The sequence below is a fragment of the Rhamphochromis longiceps genome, linkage group LG14 (assembly GCF_057381845.1).
Source record: "Rhamphochromis longiceps isolate RC_006_pf linkage group LG14, R_longiceps_female_GT1.1, whole genome shotgun sequence".
In the NCBI taxonomy this organism is placed as follows: Eukaryota; Metazoa; Chordata; class Actinopteri; order Cichliformes; family Cichlidae; genus Rhamphochromis; species Rhamphochromis longiceps.
This window is the reverse complement of record NC_140570.1, coordinates 25,708,124-25,724,046: the sequence shown is the minus strand read 5'-3', so window position 1 is coordinate 25,724,046 and position 15,923 is coordinate 25,708,124. Positions and strand designations below refer to the sequence as shown.

At 43.0% G+C, this 15,923-nt stretch overlaps 2 protein-coding genes across 2 annotated transcripts; one reads left to right on the top strand and one right to left on the bottom strand.

The window, feature by feature from the left end:
• Positions 1–62: 62 nt before the first annotated feature.
• Positions 63–6,507, top strand: six9 (SIX homeobox 9). The gene is made up of 3 exons (XM_085380996.1): positions 63–682; positions 2,002–2,186; positions 6,140–6,507. The coding sequence occupies exons 1-3, from the start codon at positions 296–298 to the stop codon at positions 6,303–6,305; spliced, it is 738 nt and encodes a 245-aa protein (XP_085237122.1). The 5' UTR covers positions 63–295; the 3' UTR covers positions 6,306–6,507.
• A 22-nt stretch (positions 6,508–6,529) lies between these two features.
• qpctla (glutaminyl-peptide cyclotransferase-like a) lies at positions 6,530–14,455 on the bottom strand. The gene is made up of 7 exons (XM_085380994.1): positions 13,702–14,455; positions 9,491–9,637; positions 9,123–9,416; positions 8,643–8,804; positions 8,142–8,241; positions 7,937–8,053; positions 6,530–7,717 (listed from the first exon to the last, which is right to left on the bottom strand). Exons 1-7 carry the CDS (start codon positions 13,921–13,923, stop codon positions 7,572–7,574), a joined length of 1,188 nt encoding a protein of 395 aa, XP_085237120.1. The 5' UTR covers positions 13,924–14,455; the 3' UTR covers positions 6,530–7,571.
• Positions 14,456–15,923: the final 1,468 nt, after the last annotated feature.

Sequence of the window (15,923 nt, the reverse complement as noted above, 5' to 3'; positions counted from 1 at the left end):
TGTATTCTTTTACTGAGAAACCATCGTGCTCTGACTCTGCGTGCAAGTCAGACCAAAATGTGTGTGAGCTTGTGCATGCATGTGTTTGTACAAGAGAAGGAGGGGATGCATGGTGTGTTATGATAGCCCTGATGGTCTCAGGTTACCTGTGCCGCGGTATGATGAGTAATGCTACACACACATGCAGTTTACTTAGTTTTTGTTCATCCACACACACAAGGGCATAGAGGGAAGGCTTTGGCGCTCTCCTGAGAAGATATTTTCACCTCGCGCCTCAGGACCCATCCATGCAGCTATGATCTTCACAGCAGAGCAGGTCACCTGCGTGTGCGAGGTCCTGCTGCAGAGCGGCTGCATAGATCGTCTCGCCAGCTTCCTCCGCACTCTTCCTCCTGCTTCCTCCTCCTCGTACCCCGGGGAGCTTGAGAGCGTGCTAAAAGCCAAAGCCGCGGTGGCCTTTCACCAAGGGCGCTTCTCAGACCTCTACACCCTGCTGGAGGGCTTCCCCTTCTCTGCACGCAGCCACCCGCTCCTGCAGCAGCTCTGGCTGCAAGCCCACTACATAGAAGCGGAGAGGCAGAGGGGCCGACCCCTGGGAGCTGTGGGGAAGTACCGCGTGAGGAGAAAATTTCCTCTACCAAACACCATCTGGGACGGAGAGGAGACCAGTTACTGCTTCAAGGTAGGCAAACACTAAAACTGCATGTTTTTAAGTAACTGAAGTGTGAGCTGCATTTAATCAAGTAGTGTACTGGCACTGATTGAAGTGGAGCATAGTGTACTTGTGGGCTACTAATACTACTATGTACAAGTCGTGTACTATCACATCTGAGGAATACTGCATCTTTAATACAGTATGTGACCTCTATAGCATAAATATATAATTTATATTTTTGTGCTTTGCATAAAACATTATCTTTCAAGTATTTTTATAGTAATGAATCTAATTATATGTAAATATAAACTGTCCCACCCTGCTTTTGTGAGTAAAGAGTATTATTAATCTTAAACTATTGGTTCAGAGCATTATAGGACCAGTGGGATGTAACTTGGTATTTTACTCACATACTTAATTTAAGCATTTCTATGGAGCATGCTGCATCTATGCCATTGTATTTCGGCTTAAAATACAGTGCTATGCAAATCTCGAGCCACCCTAATTTCTTTATATTTTGCTTCTAAGGAGTAGAACTTGTAATTTTTAAAGTGGTCTTGACTAATAGTTCTCTAGGTTTTCTGAAGCTTTTTCAAAGTCTTTCTTTGGACACTGGCTGCTGTTTCACTTAGGTCAGCTACAAGGATTAAAAATATTTTCAGAGGAATGGGTTTTGTTTTTAAAAAAAATGTGTTCGTTAGTTATTCAGAAGGCGGCACGGTGACGTGCTGGTTAGCACTGTTGCCTGACAGCAAGAAGAGATTGAACATCTCTCTGGGTACTCCGATTTCCTCCCATAGTCCAAAGACATGCAGTTAGTGGGGTTAGGCAAATTGTCCAGGGTGAACTGCCTCTTGTTCTGTGATAGCTGGGATAGGCTCCAGCCCTCCTGCTACCCTGACAAGGATAAGTGGAAGAGAATGGATGGTTAGTTATTTGGAACCAGTTAACACTGACCTAACTCAAGGATGGACCAGTGCAGTCTACAAGGGGTATCTTTAGGCACTTCAATCTAGTTCAGTCTATGAGAAATGCCAAAGATAATAGTTTGACAGGCATAAAAGGTTTGGGGGTTTTTTGCAATTAGTCGAAAGGTTTAGCTCAGCAGGGGTGTGCAATGTGTGCTTTAAAAAATGAGGAAACTGAAAATGTGAAGACAAAAACAAATCTCAGTAGAAGGAAGGTATCTAAAAGTCATGTATGTAAGAAATAGGAAAAAGACCTGACACAGAGATGCACATGGCCCGTCAGCTAATAAGAGATGCTATTACAGTTTCTGGATCGCTCACATATCTTCTGATAATAATGTCCAGATTTCACTATTTATTTTATTTAACTGCAAACAGGAAAAATCTCGGAGTATCCTCAGGGAGTGGTACCGCCGTAAGCCGTATCCCTCCACCCGAGAAAAGCGGGAGCTAGCAGCAGCCACCGGCCTCACCGCCATCCAGGTCAGCAACTGGTTCAAGAACCGCCGGCAGAGGGACCGCATAGCGGAGTTTACCGGGTCAGTGAAGGGCACCAGGTCGCTGTAAGCTGAACTGCTGTCCTCTTATCATTCAAAGAACCCCCATGTAAACTAATACTAATAATAAAAAGTGATGAACGCGTCTAGTTACCTCGAAAGTCGGAGCTGGGAGCGACGTACGAAAAACAGGAAAGAAAACGCAGTTTTACTTATGTTTAAGCGCACTGCTGCCATCCTGGATTGCTAAATCGTAGTTTGGGCTTTGGGGCTTCTCCGATTTGTCAAATTGGAGGTTAGACTTGAGTGTATGTTGCAGGTGAAACGTCTGACTGGGAACAGGGAAATAGTTGGGTTGCGGTCACGTGGTTCTGATGACGTGCGGAGGCAGCGCGATTTTTGAGTGGAGGGCGGAAGTAAACATGGAGGACACTGTGGAGAGTCAGGAGAGCAGCTATTGTGCAACTTTAGACCCCGTTTCTCGGGAGAGATATAAACAGATAGTTAAAAAATATATCGGACGTGATCCGTATTCTTTGAAAATGTCCGAATACACCACAGAAGTAAAGGATTTGCCTACTATCGAGGCTGTGGATATCACCAACTACTTGGTCCTCCAGACTTCTTACTACACTAGGCAGCAAATGAAAGCTTTCAAGAGTCTGGAGGCGTACAATTTTTTTGTCAGCGGGTGGGTCCACAACCTTGGAACAAAACGCAGAGGTGTGGACTCGAGTCACATGACTTGGACTCGAGTCAGACTCGAGTCATTAATTTTATGACTTTAGACTTGACTTGAAAAAATGTTCTAAGACTTGTGACTTGACTTGGACTTTTACACCAATGACTTGGGACTTGAATTGGACTTGAACCGGTTTACTTGAAAAGACTTGATATTTTACCCCAAATATAAAATTTAACATGCATATTATATAGAGATTGAAAATGTGACGTCATTCACGGGTAGAACCGCAAAGGATTCTGGGAACTCGTGGCAAGCGGTACTAGCGCACGCAGGCTTTCAATTAAAATCAGTTACACAGCGATAAAAAGAAACACAAAAATGGCAAGAAGCTGTTGTATCATTAACTGCAATAGCCGGTCGCATGACAGCCACGGGAAGCCGACGGGTAAAGAGATCGGTTGTTATCGGATTACGTCGTTGAAGAGAAATTGTTCAGCCATGTTTCCGAAGTAACAAAGAGGCGACTGGATTGCAGCCATTCAAAGACCAAATATAACGTCCCAGAACACTCCAGCTCACAGGTTAGTCTGCTCCAAGCATTTACACGAAGGTCAGTGTTTTTTAGTAGTTAATACGTCATTTTCATAACATAATTGGTGATATAGGTTACAAGCAAGTCTGGCGCTGAACAGAAATGGTCGCGCTATGCTCCTTTGTTTATTGTGCATAAATAGTGAATTGTCCTGACACAATATTGCGTTTCGCTTCTGTTATTATGGTACATTGACAAAAACATACTTTTATTCACAGGATAAAACAGGTTTTTTGTATCACTAATTGTCCAGTACGATTACAGCATACAATATTATTGTCACTGCTACATTTCTGTAATGCTACCAGAAATTATTTCCACTGCTAATTAATTACCGTTGAGCTCAAAGGTCCTATTAATAAACGGTTAAGGAATGTGTATTTATGACGACGATTTGTGAGACTGGTAAACTTATGATACGTACGATGGTCTTTCGTTCTACACGGTGCATTTCAAGGTCCTGTACCCATCCGTCGGTAAACTGTACCTGGGCTTGTTGCAGTGACCTGAAGTTACTAAACTTCATGAGTGTATGCACTCACTCCAAGAACCGTATGATTATAAATATGCATATAAATATGCTACAATGAGATAGCTGACTTCATCTAACTAGCAAATGTTGTCCAGGCTACGTTGGTGATACAGTTTTTTTTAATATGTATGATATTTTTGTCATGTGATTTTAAAGCTGGTCCTACAACCGCATCCAAGAACAACATGCAGCTTATCTCAGAACTGTCGGTGAAAATTATTCTTGGAGCTAGGTTTAATTGAGCTGCATTTTAAAGAGGTGCAATTTCACAATTTGTGTATATTTTCTACGTTCACTTTTGTCATGTGTTGAGAAAAACACAGATTTAAAATTACATGGTCTAATATTTACATTTAGCATATAACTGCAACATTATTTTTTCGTTGTTTTTTTTTTTTTAAAGACTCGAAAGGACTCGAAAGGACTTGAAATTCAAAGTTTCAGACTTGTGACTTGACTCGGACTTTTACACCAGTGACTTGAGACTCGACTCTGACTTGCCTGACATTACTTGAGACTTGACTTGAGACTTGCAAAACAATGACTTGGTCCCACCTCTGACAAAACGTCTCCGTGATGGATACAGTTTGGTGTTTGCAAGGGTGAGTGTTTGTTCTTATATTGCTTTATCTTAAACACGCTAACAGTTAGCGGTAGCGGCTTTAACGTCAACAAACATGCCACATCCTTAGGACTTCGTTAGAGTGACAGTTGTTTGTTTCAAGGTAAACCATTCTCAGCGGTCTAACGAGACACCTCTGAAGACTTGGGTAATTGCAAAGGAGGATGGAGAAGTGATTGCAGCTCATTGCAATTGTATGGCAGGGTTAGTAGCCTGTTCTCCACTGTCACTAGGCTCAAATCCGGGCTCTCAGCCGTCTGTTGCATATCCAAAATCGCCTCTGCACATCGATGCTGTTCTGCCTTAAGCTTCATTCTTTTCTCTCGTTTGAGAACTGATTCCGATCTGGGTTTTCGTTCGTAGCCGAGATTGACCGTCGGAGCCCAGTCCTCCGACTCTTCGTCATCCAAAGCACTTGGGCAGCCTATAGTCCCAATCAAGTCAATATTAGACTACTAACTTAAAAGCACTAAGTAAACGAGAATTTAACGACAACCTAATGCTAATAAGTTCGTTTGCAAACATAACATTACCTCTGACGAAGTGGTCGCTGCAGACACGGGCATTGGCAGACTCTGCTCCTCCCGACTGTAAACGTAAATTTAAAATCCATTTTTTCCTACGTTTTTCGGTTAGAATTTTCCATTTTTCTCCTCTTCGTTGGGCTATTTTTGGTACCCTAAAATACCGTTTATCAGTTTCTCTGGTCGACCTACTGGAGCATCCGTAAACACAACAGGACATAGGCATTTTGCGTACTGTCTGTCTGTGATTTTGCGCTTATCTTTTTCACTTCCGACCGCCAGTCAAATTTCGCGCTTTACGTCGACGTCACGTCTACGTCAAATGAAACCTAGCTATTGCGACTGCTAATGGAAGGCGCCATCAGTGGCCCACAGAAAGCGAATGGATACACCGAATAAACAAACCGTTGGCGTTTAGCATTAAGCAATAAAAATCGGGATTTGTGATTTCTGTAATAATTTAAATTAATGACTAAAAAAAAAATCACCTACTCATACCTTTAACTTAAAATTGAATAGAATAGGGTCTTTACAGAAATCATTGATTTTATACTTTTCGTTAAGAAACCGATTTTTAAAAAATCGCCGAGTGATTTTAAAACATTGCCACCATAAGCTAACTCGATTCTCTTACCTTATAGTCGGGCATAAAATAGTTCCTCCTTTTTTCCAGTAGCTTTTTTTTCTATCACCAAACTAAATTACATAAGCAGTACATATCAGTTTAAAGAAACTGGTATTTTAGTTAATATGCATTTCATGCACATAGTGATAGGGTTCACTGATAATTCTGAAAGTTCGAGTCAACGTTGTGGGGAAAAAACAAGCGAATGGCTGAACGATTTTTTCCCCTGTTAAAACTAGAAAAAAAAAACATCTATGTGAAGCGAAGCATTTAACTGGGTTGTACTTTCTACAAAACGCTTTAAGGAGACTTTAATCTGGCATGCCGTAAATAGAATTTATCACTGTGGCGCACGCGTTGAATTTTGCATAATAGCACCACCTTGTGGCTACAGTAAGACATTAATCTGTACTTTTTTCTAAATCTCATGATCCTTCAGTTTTCAGACAGGCTCTCGAGGACCTTCAGAACAAGCCTACCCATCCTCTGACAACGACCTTTCACCTCCAGGCAGTCCCCAGTGCTGCAGCGAACCACCTCCACCCCTTTTCCATCCACTGCCTCCTCCACTGCACCACACATGTGGAGGGCATCAAGATGTTTAAGCTGTCCAGTGGTTGATAGATCATCATAATTTCTGTTGTCATTGAAAGTTTATTACCAAAACAAGACCTAGCAGATCCCCTACAGAGACTTAAACGTTTACAGAATATCACACAAGACAGACATCAGACGTCTGGAGATTAAAGCCAACAGACTGGATCACAGGTGTGGCATAAAGGTGCATCTCCACACTGCATTCACAGATGAAATCAAAACATTTATAACGATCAGGGAATTATTTTTATTAAAGGGTACATGCTGGTAAACTGCACCCACATGTATCATACCCAAAGGTTACACACTGAACCAGGAGACAGCGTTTTCAGTGTTTACGACTTCCTGAAATGTCTTGAAACTGTAAGAGAACCTGAATAAAATAATTTCACAATCACTGCGGTGTGATCTTTTACCATAGTAACATCTTCATGATTTTCATCTTGCTGGCACTTCATAACAGCCAAGGCCATGAGGATCTTCACTGATGTGAAGGTAAAGTCAGGAGAAGGTACTCACAGATAAACTACGAAAAGCGTCCTCAGCAGCAGCGCTCGTCACAGGTTGTTCTTAAAGGGGGACCCGTCGTGCTTTTGCTGGTTTCCTTTCATATGTATACATAAACGGCTACAGTTGTGGATGCTCCTATTACATATGGCCAAAGCTCAAGCTTGAGAGTGCTCTAAATGCGCTTTTTCACAGTTTTTTTTCTACACTTGGCTCTGAATGATGTCACTGAGAGCAGATATTCTATTATTTATGATGGGCAGCCAATCAAAATGAGCTCAGTTTAAAAGGAGAGGCTTGTTTCAGGCTGCATGTGATCAGTAAATCATGCAAAACTACTTGAGCAGAGTCTGAGAGAAAAATCTCGGAGCTGAAAACGAGCACAACAGGTCCCTCTCAAGAAGACGAAGAGCATCTCCATCTCTTATTAACAGGCTAAATCATCAATAAGGCTAATAAGGCTTTTTTTCTTTCACAGGAACAGAACAAAAACATTAATATAGAGTCACAGACACATTTCCCAGCTGCTTCTCAGGTATGATGCTCCCCAGCATGTGTATTAGTAATAAAGTTTTAACCATCCACTTCACACACTTTGCTCAGCTGTGTCCAATTCGTTGTCCACGTGAACCCGAGGACTGCCCAGCAGATACACGTCTTTGGTAAAGTTCAGATTCCAGTTTATTTAATTTCACCAGGCTCTCCTCTTCCTCACGTCGCTGTTTATCGCCAGTCCTGTTCGGACCGTTGCTATCTATGTTCAGCGCTCAGAGGCCCAGGTACTCCGCCACAAACACAGCCATGACCTTCGTCAGGTTCTCCACCGTCGGGCGGTGCATGTTCTCCTCCGTGTCCTCCAGTGTGTGCCAGAACTGTGGGAAGGGAGTGGCGATGACATGCAGCACGGGGACGCCTGTACAGAGACACGAAGGCAGGTATGATGACTGAGCATGGGTTAAAGAAAGTGACTTCTCTTCTTTAAGGAGATAAATCCCTGGAGGCAGACATGTGCTACAGTACTGAGCTTAAAAGGTTCAATACCTGTTTTGAACTTCTTAAATTTTAACCCTTGCGGATTGACTGTAATTACACGACTGTAATTATACAGGCTACACTCCTGGTTCCCACCTACCCTTGTGAAGGAAGGGGATGTGGTCGTCCTGCACGGGTCCGAGATACACATCCTTCCTGAAGTAGGTCTGCTCTGAGGGGTGAGACGTCAGGAGACCCTGTCGATGGAGCCGCTTTTCTGAAGGTGGAGGAGGAGGCAGAGATCGGGTCTACAAGTGTTCAGGAGGGATTCAAGCATTGGTGGAGGAGTTACGGCGGACGCTTACCTGCAGCAATCAGGCGGTCAAACCAGCGTGCAGTGTTATCGAAGTGATTCGCAATCAGCGGATCGGGACCACCGAGTAGGTCGAGCAGCACGAAGAGATCCTGCAGAGATGAAGTTAGAGAGACGGGAGCTGGCATTTGTCTTAATCAGAGTAATTTAAATGTTAATGTAAGTCAAAGGGTCACTCCATGACACTCTCACCTGACCTTCTCATAATCCTTTCTCATGACCTTTGTGTGCAAAAATGTTTTTTAAATGAGTTTATGCACATTTTACCTTCATATTATGAATATTTACTGACTTAAAAAGGCTCATTATTCTCCTTAAGAGCCTGTAGATGTAAGTATGAAGCTGAGTCTGAGGTGGAAACTTTTTCAGATTTGACTGACCAAAGCGTGGCTGGAGTCAAGCTGTGCAAACTGAAGGACAGCGTGGAGCGCGTCTGGTTCAGGAAGTAAGTGTGACCACAGAGGAAACATATTTCTGCTTGCAGCTTCCTCACCAGTGCCTGAAGCATGCTGGCGTGCGAGGAGGCTGCCGGGTGGGGCGTGTTGGCCATGCGCTCGGCCAGGTGGCGCGAGCCGTACAGTGAGTCGGTGGCGGTCCATTCTTCAAATGACTCCTCGCCGTCGAAAAACACAAGCTGGAGAGTTACGGGAAGTTTCTGAGAGGAAAAACATAGAAAGCAGAGGTAATCAAATTTGTGAGGGGGAAAAAAAGCAGGGCTTGAGTTTCTCTTTCTGCAGTGCTGTTGCAGTGTGTGTTTCTACGGTAACTACATAAATCACAGCCCTCTGGAGAGATAGTGCTCGAGTCAGCATTTTCTCCCCAGTACTGCGGCCTCAGAAGCAGAGGGATGAAACAACACAATAAGAAAGACTCTCGTCAGCATCTCAGCCCTTTACTTTTCATCGTGAGCGGGAACCACATCTGTCAGCATCTGCTTTGTCTGTTGCTTAAATTCAGCCAACACAAAACCCACCTGCTGTTTGAATGACCTAAGCTGAGCATCCAGAGAGGTGGCGAGCTCCAGGATCATAGCGCAGGGCACTGCAGAATCGCTGGCCCCCAGGAACACCTTCTCCGGGGCTCGCGGGTCTGGAGGCAGCACCTTGGAGTCATAGTGGCAGGCCAGGAGCAGCCGTCGAGGTGCCGAAGGGTCCAGAGTGGCCACGACGTTGGTGAAAGTGACCTGGCCTCGAGGCGTAGGGGACTGGAACGAGTCCAGGTCTATGGACCAGCCAGCAGACAGCGAGGACAGGGTGGAGGTGATGTGCTGAAGTGGAGCAGGGAGTTAATGATGAGGGGGGAATGTGTAAAAGTGAGGAAGCTATATATATTTACACCCACCTGCTGTACAGACAGGCTGCCCTGCGTGCCTGGGAGGCGCTCTATCAGGATGGGCCGCAGGTGAGCCTCCCACAGGCGAGTGCCGTCCACCTGAGAGGCCAGACGGCGGATCTGAGCTGGAGAGCACTTACTGGGTTTGTGGGACAGCTGGAGGAGAGGGAAAAAAGAACAGTCTGTAAACACGAGCATGGGACGTTCCACATGTTCGTGGTCCAGAGGTTCACGTCCTTTCTGATGGGTTTAAAGGATCATTCAGTTCCTCCAGTGTTTATATTACACCTCCTTTTCTCCATTTAACTATTTTGTCAACATGTTTTTTTTCCTTTGACTATCGAAGGTTCAATGCCCCAAAGCAAAACTAGCCCACACACAGTTCAGGCAAACAGTCTGCATTACCTTACTAAGGACAAGTCTGTGCAGTTTCCTGTTGTTTTTGGCAATGTTTTACAGAAAACTGTATTTAAGCCAAAGAAAAATTAACCCCTACTAAAAAAAAAAAAAAAAAAAATGTTTTTAGCACAGTCCTCATGGGTTTTCTTCGGTGGAAAGCCAAAACCTCTTAGGAGGGCCCCAAAAATACAGTTGTGGTCAAATGTTTACATGCACAGTGTACTTCTTCAGTGATTGTGATTGACTACATCTGGTAGATTGCTTTTGACAGCACTCATCGTTGTACTGACCAATATTCAGAATAATGGGAAAGTCAAAGGAACTGTAGATTTACATAAGCTGGGAAGGTTTCTTGGAGCCATTTCTGAACAACTGCAGAGTCCAAGATCAACAGTTTATTCATGTCACACCACTTTTCCAAAATCTGGAAGAAGACTCAAACTGTCATCCTCAGATGTTCAGGAATAAGTGTAAACTGCTGGAACGCCAGTGTCAATTCAATTCAATTGATTTTATATAGCGCCAACTCATAACAACAGTCACCTAAAGGCGCTTTATATTGTAAGTTAGACCCTAGAATAATACATACAGAGAAAAACCCAACAATCATATGACCCCCTATGAGCAAGCACTTTGCCGACAGTGGGAAGGAAAAACTCCCTTTTAACAGGAAGAAACCTCCAGCAGAACCAGGCTCATGGAAGGGCGGGGCCATCTGCCGCAACCGGTTGGGGTGGGAGAAGGAAGACAGGATAAAAGACATGCTGTGGAAGAGAGCCACAGTGTCACTGTCCACAATGAACTTAGTTTGATATTGCCATGGACTGAGAATTGCCAGGGTACATTTGGGTAAAGGGTTTCAAACCTAAGAACACTGTGGCAACTGTCAACTAGGGCTGTGCGATATGACCAAAATCTCATATCCCGATATAAGAATTCTATCGTCCGATAACGATATAAATCACAAAAATGTAACATTTTCTGTAAATTCTGTGACTCTCGGGCAGCTTGTCTTGCGGGAAGTGTTTCCAGCTGCGCGTCATGAAGCTGGAGTCGAGTCTTTTAACAGATGCGTGAAACTATACATTTTTAGACATAAGTTGTAACAGCCGCCGTTTTCTTTGTGAGTATTTATTACACAGCGTGCTGCGGGGAAAAGCCTGTTCTAACGTTTGAGTCTAAGGTTTATTTTTTAGCACCTGACGGCTCTCTTTTACTTCTCATCCGTAAATAATCTGCTCTTTCACGTGATTCAGTTTATTTTGAAAAGTCTCAACAGGATCCTGAGCTTTATTGTGAAAGGTTTATGTGGAACATAAACAAGCGGACACGCGATGCTGTTACCGTCGTTGTTGCTAACCACAACGCATAAAAACAGGCGCTTGTCCGTCTGTAGTGTGGTTATATTAAATATAAGAGAAAGAGAGAACTTTAAGAAATTAATATAGCCACTACAGTGACCATCAAAACGATGAAAAAATATTGCCGTAAGCAGTTTATTTTTGCGACACCACGAAACAAACGATAGCGTAAAATGAAACAGACGTTTTGATATCGTCATCTGATATATATTCGTTATATCGAACAGCCCTACTGTCAACCATGGAGGCATGGTAGCTGACAGTGATCTGAGCCAGGAAACCAAACAATTTAAATATAATCTACCAAAATCCAACCAGAAGTGTTGTGATGGTCCGATTGAGGTGCAACTTGCTATGGTACATTTAACCAAATATCAATGGGGTGTGTATATATTTGAGCTCGTGCACACAACTCTTGTTTTTTAATTAATTAAAAGTTGTATGCTGTACAATCATTCAACACGGCTAAAAAAACAATTCAAAGAAATTATTAAAAGCTGAAAATTACCATGACAGTCATGCCCGTGATGAGTCAGAATAAACTTCTGGCCACAGCTGTATGTGCTTAACAACATAAGAGCATATGTGACGTTTGTAAAACTTGCAGCTCTTTTTGTGCTTCATTCAAATCCCAAATCATAAACATGAAGGTAAGATGATTTTGTTTGTGTTATATGAAAGTAAATTAAACATCTTTGGGTTTGGGCTGCTGATCAGAAGCTATGAGCAGCTCTGTTCACCTTTTTATTTGCAGGAATCTGTAATTTATTTCTGATTTGGGGCAATGCAAACTAAACTGCCATGACTAAGAAGTAAAGTAAAATGAGGATAGGTAAAAGCTGCAGAGTGAAACATGATCAGTGGCACACCTGCGCTGCTGCGGCGCTCATTATTAATGGAGCCGAGTGTCTAAATAGACAGGTCGTCAGTTTATTTATGTAGCACGTTTAATCACAACAGATGTCGACTTCTCAAAGTGGTGCTTGGAACTGCTGCCCGTCAACTGAGCGTGGGATATAAAATTGTAGCATTGCTGATCGTTGGTGAAGGGCAGATCCGTGCAAGAACTTCTAAGTGAAATAAATTGACTTTAATATGAATCAGAAAGAGTGAGAGTGAGATCAGTGAAATTTGTTCATATGAGAGCCTCCCAGTCAGGACTGCAGCAGCAGCAGGGAGAAGAAACAGCAGTAGGCCTCTACATAATAGTAGTTTTCATTTTCAGTCAATATTACAGGATAGAGAAAATGCTACTCTTGGCCACATGACTCCTCTCAAAGGGCTTAGATTCACAAACGTGCTACGTGATACACTGCTACACAGAATCAGCATTGTCTTGCAATGGTCACAAGTCAAGCAATATAAGACGTATCAATGTACTACACGGGACACGCACTCACTGATGAATAAAGACGTCCTGAAAATCATCATTAAGCATGTCACACCCGACATGCTACATGTTACAGCTGGCTGTTTTTATGTTGATATCAGCCACTGCACTGAGAGTGTCAGTATCCCACCAAACTGCTGACTCGTCATGAATCACACCTGCAGACTATACGCCTGACTTCACATCGGTTTGGCCTTGCAAGTTAAATTATTATTATGTTTTCACAGCTCGAGTCTTTTGCCCATTAAAAATGAACAGTGCCTCTGTAATTCTATTCAAAAAGATTCATTTTTAGGTTAAACTGAAACTGTTTCAGAGCTCTGAGTGAATTTCAGGTGTCAAGTTTGACTGAAAGTTAGTTGGGTTTTTGATGTTGTTGTTGTTGTTGTTTTTAACATATAATCTGGTGCTGTGTTCACTTCTGCATCTATCTGTGTGATTGTGTTTCTAATAGTTACAGTGGCTCCTGCTGCTTTAATGTTTTACCTGGCTCATTTAAAATAAAAGTAAAATAATCTATTTTTGGTTAAAAAAAAAAAAAAAAAAAAAAAAAAAAAAATTTTAGCTCATATATAAAATGACTTTGGCTCTTTATTTGTTTTGCATGTATGCCAACATCAGCTTGCTCACAGATACACTTTAAAGTTATTATAAGCAGACAATGATTCAATTTAAGCTCAGTAACTACTTCAGCATGATCCGAGTTATGTAAAAATGACTATGGGCTCATCTGCGTGATTACAGATGCTCTGCAGCACTATATGATTCAGCTCCACTGCTGCAAACCCAGATTCAAACTTTGCATTGCCTCACTCCACAGTAGCCGCTGTTATCAGCCAGATTTTTCGTATTAAGATCCTGATCATTTAGATTTGGAATGACTGCGATGCTGTATTTGAGTTATTCTTATAAAAGCTAAGTTATCCTGGAGTACTGGTCTGAAGTAACCCGTAGCACAGCTGTGACTGAACAGGTCTGGTTGCAGTGAGGTGTCATAATGACCGTCTGTGGGGATTAAATCAGTCCTGCTGTGTGCACAGCTTCAGTTTGTTTCCTGTCGCAGCTCTTACCCTGTCTCTGCTCAGATCCACCGCTGGCACGCGGCTCACATGTCCGGTGACGGTGTCGTTGGACAGGTACACTCCCAGGACCACCGCCAGCACCAGAACACCGAGGAGGCAGAACAGCAGCACCCGGGCCCGGGGCATCCGGACCCGGTCACAGCCGGGCAGCGAGCCGCCGCCCCCGCTGCTCTGCTGGAGCGGCTTGAACCTCCGGCCGGACCTGGACATGACTGAACGCGCAGAGCCGCTCCTGGCGGTCCTTACAGCTACGTGTCACAACCGGCTTTGCAGAACAGCGCAGGAGAGAGAGTCACACAGGAAGTGGAGGCTGTTGAGAAGCAAAGCCGAGGGGGACATCCGACACAGCACGCTGCCCTCCTGCAGCACAGCGGCAGCCCATCATTAGCTGCAGCTCGGCGGACTCCGGGGGTCGCAGCTCCTAGACGCAGCGGCCCCGCAGCTCGAAGACACGCCGGACATGTTGGAGATGTTCAGTGGAGCTTTTAATCCATCATAAATTACAACAGAGACACAAACTGCCGCCTGTAACGCCTCACTTTCTGTCGTAAAACTCGTTTTAATCCACTTACAGCTACATCAGAGAAACACTACAAAAATGAAGTAACGAAGCAAGCTTATCATAACTCCACTGCCGCGTTATTCCTTTTAAAAATGTTTAATTTTAACCCCTTCTCTTTACGGGACATCTCCACTGAAAACTGCACTGCTTCTTCTTCTGTGGTGCCTGTAGGGGGGTAAAGACGTAATCGCCACCTATGGAGCGCAAAAGGAACTACAGTAAACAACACAACACTTTGTTAGGTACATCTTCTTGTTCTTGCCTTCAGATTGCCCTTAACCCAAACACTTCAATTCGGCTTCCTGGAAAGTGTTGGAAAATTTGAAGGAGAACATTAATTTGGGACTTTTATTTGTATTTTCATAGGTTTTACAGACATTCCCCGTGGCCATTACCACCAAAGTAAATAAGTAATAGATTTCTGTCATTTTACACACTCACTACTTACCGTTTAAGTCTAAAGAGTCAGATTTCTTTCATTTGCTACAGCAGCATTTCTTTAACATGTAACGTGTAAAACTGAGACATACAGTTAGGATTGCAGTTCTTTTTCTTATATTAAAATATCTCAGGGATTATATGTATCACTAAGCTTCAGCTTCCTGTTTTTAGCTGACAGGAGTGGCACCCTCCTTTTGTTGGGGGGTGGCACATTCATCTGCTAGTGTAGACAGACCTACAGTCATCTGCTGCTGTAGTTCATCTTGCACATGCAGAGATGCTCTTCTGCATCAATTTGAATTTCAGCAGGTTGTATTGATCATGACTACATGCCTAAATGCAGTGAGTTGGTGGCATGTGATTGACTAATTAGATATTTGCAATAAGCCGTTGAATAGAATTGAATACAATGCCTTTATTGTCACAATACAGACATACAATGAGATACAGAGCATCTCCTACTCAGTGCAAACATGTATATAGTGCTGCACAGTTATTGCAACACTATATACAAATGGACAGTATTTATAGAAAAAATATATAAAATGTGCAAATATACAATCTGATAAAATTAAATAAATAAATCAGTCAATATGTAAATAAATAGTGTTGTGTATATACAGTTTGGGTTATTGCACAGTGATGGTTTATAGAGGGAAATCCTTGGAATGGGGGGTGAACTGTGTTTATCAGTGCATGTGTGAGTTCAGGGTGGTTATGGCTTTTGGGAAGAAACTGTTCTTGAGTCTGTGGGTCTTTGTGCTATTGCACCTGTAGCGCTTCCCTGAGGAAGCAGGTTGAACAAGTTGAAACCAGGGTGGGAGCTGTCTTTGATGATGTTTGTTGCTCTGTTGAGGCAGTGGGAGGAATAAATGTCCATCAGAGAGAGGAGAAGGCAGCCGATGATCTTCTGTGCTGCCTTGACTACACTCTGAAGCCTCACTCTATCTGCCTTAGTGCAGGTGTAGGTGTGCCCAATGAAGTGGCCATTGAGTGTATATTTTCTACTGCTTCTGCAGCACATTAAACTTCAGTGCTTTGCTGTGACAAAGCAAACATGTTTTATTTATTACTGTTTCTCCGGATTTTTAAGTCTTCTGACTCTTTAAGGATTTAAGTTTAAATCAAACCTTTTAAACTGATGCATCAGAAACGTGTAATTCACAAATATAATACTTTGACATGCAGTTATTATTTATACTTTGGT

Excerpts from the sequence above, each read along its gene's own strand:
- six9 (XM_085380996.1), top strand. The coding sequence starts at position 296 with ATGATCTTCACAGCAGAGCAGGTCACCTGCGTGTGCGAGGTCCTGCTG. Across the intron at positions 683-2,001 it reads AGACCAGTTACTGCTTCAAG|GAAAAATCTCGGAGTATCCT; the intron begins GTAGGCAAACAC and ends AACTGCAAACAG. Across the intron at positions 2,187-6,139 it reads GTGAAGGGCACCAGGTCGCT|TTTTCAGACAGGCTCTCGAG; the intron begins GTAAGCTGAACT and ends ATGATCCTTCAG.
- qpctla (XM_085380994.1), bottom strand. The coding sequence starts at position 13,923 with ATGTCCAGGTCCGGCCGGAGGTTCAAGCCGCTCCAGCAGAGCAGCGGG. Across the intron at positions 8,805-9,122 it reads TTAGGTCATTCAAACAGCAG|AAACTTCCCGTAACTCTCCA; the intron begins GTGGGTTTTGTG and ends TTTTCCTCTCAG. Across the intron at positions 7,718-7,936 it reads CATCCCCTTCCTTCACAAGG|GCGTCCCCGTGCTGCATGTC; the intron begins GTAGGTGGGAAC and ends GTCTCTGTACAG.